Source organism: Ictalurus punctatus, chromosome 9 (assembly GCF_001660625.3).
Source record: "Ictalurus punctatus breed USDA103 chromosome 9, Coco_2.0, whole genome shotgun sequence".
Lineage (NCBI taxonomy): Eukaryota > Metazoa > Chordata > Actinopteri > Siluriformes > Ictaluridae > Ictalurus > Ictalurus punctatus.
In genome coordinates, this window is record NC_030424.2 from 6530001 (window position 1) to 6532500 (window position 2500).

At 39.3% G+C, this 2500-nt stretch overlaps 1 protein-coding gene across 3 annotated transcripts in view; it reads left to right on the forward strand.

Annotated features, from left to right (window-relative positions):
- fut8a (fucosyltransferase 8a (alpha (1,6) fucosyltransferase)) overlaps positions 1-2500 on the forward strand; it is an 87475-nt gene that overhangs the window by 16554 nt on the left and 68421 nt on the right. For 2 of the 3 annotated variants that reach the window (XM_047157507.2, XM_017476586.3), the window contains one exon: positions 1741-2185. In XM_047157507.2, coding sequence (XP_047013463.1) covers positions 1983-2185 — 203 coding nt within the window. In that variant the 5' untranslated portion in view covers positions 1741-1982. Of the gene's footprint in view, positions 1-1740; positions 2186-2258 lie in introns of those variants that run through there. The other variant, XM_053682486.1, reaches the window with a different exon arrangement.

The following is a 2500-nucleotide window of genomic DNA, read 5'->3' on the forward strand; positions in this document are numbered from 1 at the left end:
CGCCGACACGGAGAATGATGCTGATGCCCACATTGACACGGAGAATGATGTCCATGCTGAAACGGTGAATGATGCCCACGTTGACGGCCATGCTGACGCGGAGAATGATGCCCACACTGACACGGAGAATGTCGCCCACGCTGACATGGAGAATGACGCCCATGTTGACGCCCATGCTGACACGGAGAATGACGCCCACGCTGACACGGAAAATGACGCCCATGCTGACGCCCGCGCTGACACGGAGAATGACGCCCACGCTGACCGAGAATAACATGGATCTCACGTTGTCAGCGTGGTGTTAGCATGGGTGTCATTCTCTGTGTCAGCATGGGCGCTGACACAGAGAATGACTCCCACGCTAACACCGAGAATGACGGATAGACTTGACTTCTGTAATCGATTTTGATTGAACAGGAACAAAGTCATGTCTTATATTGATACACCTTGGAAGAAACATTAGCTTAAGTCCATTGAAAATTTTAATTTCAGATATCCAAATGTATTCATGAAAAGATTTTTTAAAATTAAATGCATAACAACTGGAATGCACCACTATATAATATCAGAGATGGATTGTGTTTTAATAACAATGTAATGTTTGACAAAATATGACGATATACTTGATGATATAAAAATAAAATCTTTACCCTAAAAGTAGTACATTTTAGAACAATAATAGACAGTCTAAAGCTTTAAATAATATTATTTATTTCATATAGTGACATTCATTGCCGTTGCACCACCTGACTCGCTGGTTGTGCCATGTGACTTTTTTGCAGCTAATTTATAATTAAACAGACTTCTACTTGGACACCGGTATTAGATTTTGCCTTTGCTAGCAATTATATACATATAATTTTTTAAATATAATAAGTTTGGTGATAAAATGGCATTTTTCTACCTTTACATTGGTTTTACCACCTGACATGGGAAGTGTACCAATGCATCAATGCATTGAAATAAGCTATTTTTAGCAGTATTTTAGAGACATCCAGAAATCTTTTCACTCACCACAAAGATCATTGGGATCCTCTGGAAGATGCTTTATCATGCTGACTCTTATTTCCTCTTCGCTTCATAATAAAACCTCATGTTTGCAGTTGTGCCACCCTGTCATTTAAGAACATAGAAATGGCTGGACAGAAGTTTTTCAATTATCTTAACAGATTCAAACTATTAGTAGTTGTGAAATTTGTTTATCTGAAAGGTTTCGAGCATAAAATAGTATTTTATCTTGAATTTCTCATCATTAAAACACCATTTAATATTTTTATTTGCCTGTTCAATTATGTGTTCCACAATGTGTTGGATATATAGCAGGGTCAGAAATATTGAGTATACTAATCTGTTTTCTTTGCCACATATTAAGATATAATATTTTGCAATGAAAATTACATTCTACACCAAGGCAATAAATAAAAAATAATGTAATCAAAATAGTAGTGGCAATACTGATGTGATTGAATGTGAGGTGTTACTTGTTAAGACTTTTCCAACTTTTCTTTATGGAAAACTTAAAGTCTTGCTTTTGCAATTCATGCATACTGTACATTCTATAACCATTCTGAACAATTAGTCTGGTTGTTAGTAGTATCAGAACGGCTTTCTTGATAAAGTGCCGAAGTGGGAGGAGAATTCTGATTCTGTTTTTGTCCCTTGATTTCTCTCTAGGGTTATCCCCATGCATAGCAGCATGTTTTGTAATTGTGTCTCTAACGCACTGTTTTGTTTGAACAGGCTTGGATGTGTGCTTCCTGATCTGTAGTACCTACGAATGCTAGACATGAGGAAAAGTTAAGAGCCTACTGAAATTGACAATCTTCTCTCCACATTGGGAAAATCCAGAACGTCGACCTCAGGGCCTTTTGAAATGCTGTGATTGCTGTCTTCCATCTCCACTGTTGACTACTTATATATTGGTGGGGTAGCAGTGAGTAGCAAGAATGCATAAGAGCACTGCACTGTGAGGAGAGAGAGACATGCGGACGTGGACAGGCTCATGGCGCTGGATCATGCTAGTGCTGTTGGCATGGGGCACCTTGCTGTTCTACATTGGTGGGCATCTGGTGCGCGACAGTGAACAGCCTGAGCATCCCAGCCGTGAGCTCTCCAAAATCCTATCTAAACTTGAGAGACTCAAACTTCAGAACGAGGAGCTGCGACGCATGGCTGAGACTCTCAGGTTAGTCTATGCATTTTCTAAACTTCTTGTGCTTGGTTTTTTGTTTTTTTTGGGGGGTATCACAGTTTCAGGTTTGGTCATTGTGATGGAGTTCAATCATACCTTGAAAAACTTTCTACAGTGAAAAACCCCTCGCTCATTTAAAAAAAAAAATACTGATCTGAACTAGGCTCGTACCCCGTTTGCTGGCATACTTAACCCTGCATGTTACCACTGCGCTGTTCTAGTACACTAGTATAGTAAAGAGGACAATGCTATATTCTGAGACCAAGGGTGCACCTACTTTTTATCCAGAAGAATCACATCTACTGATAT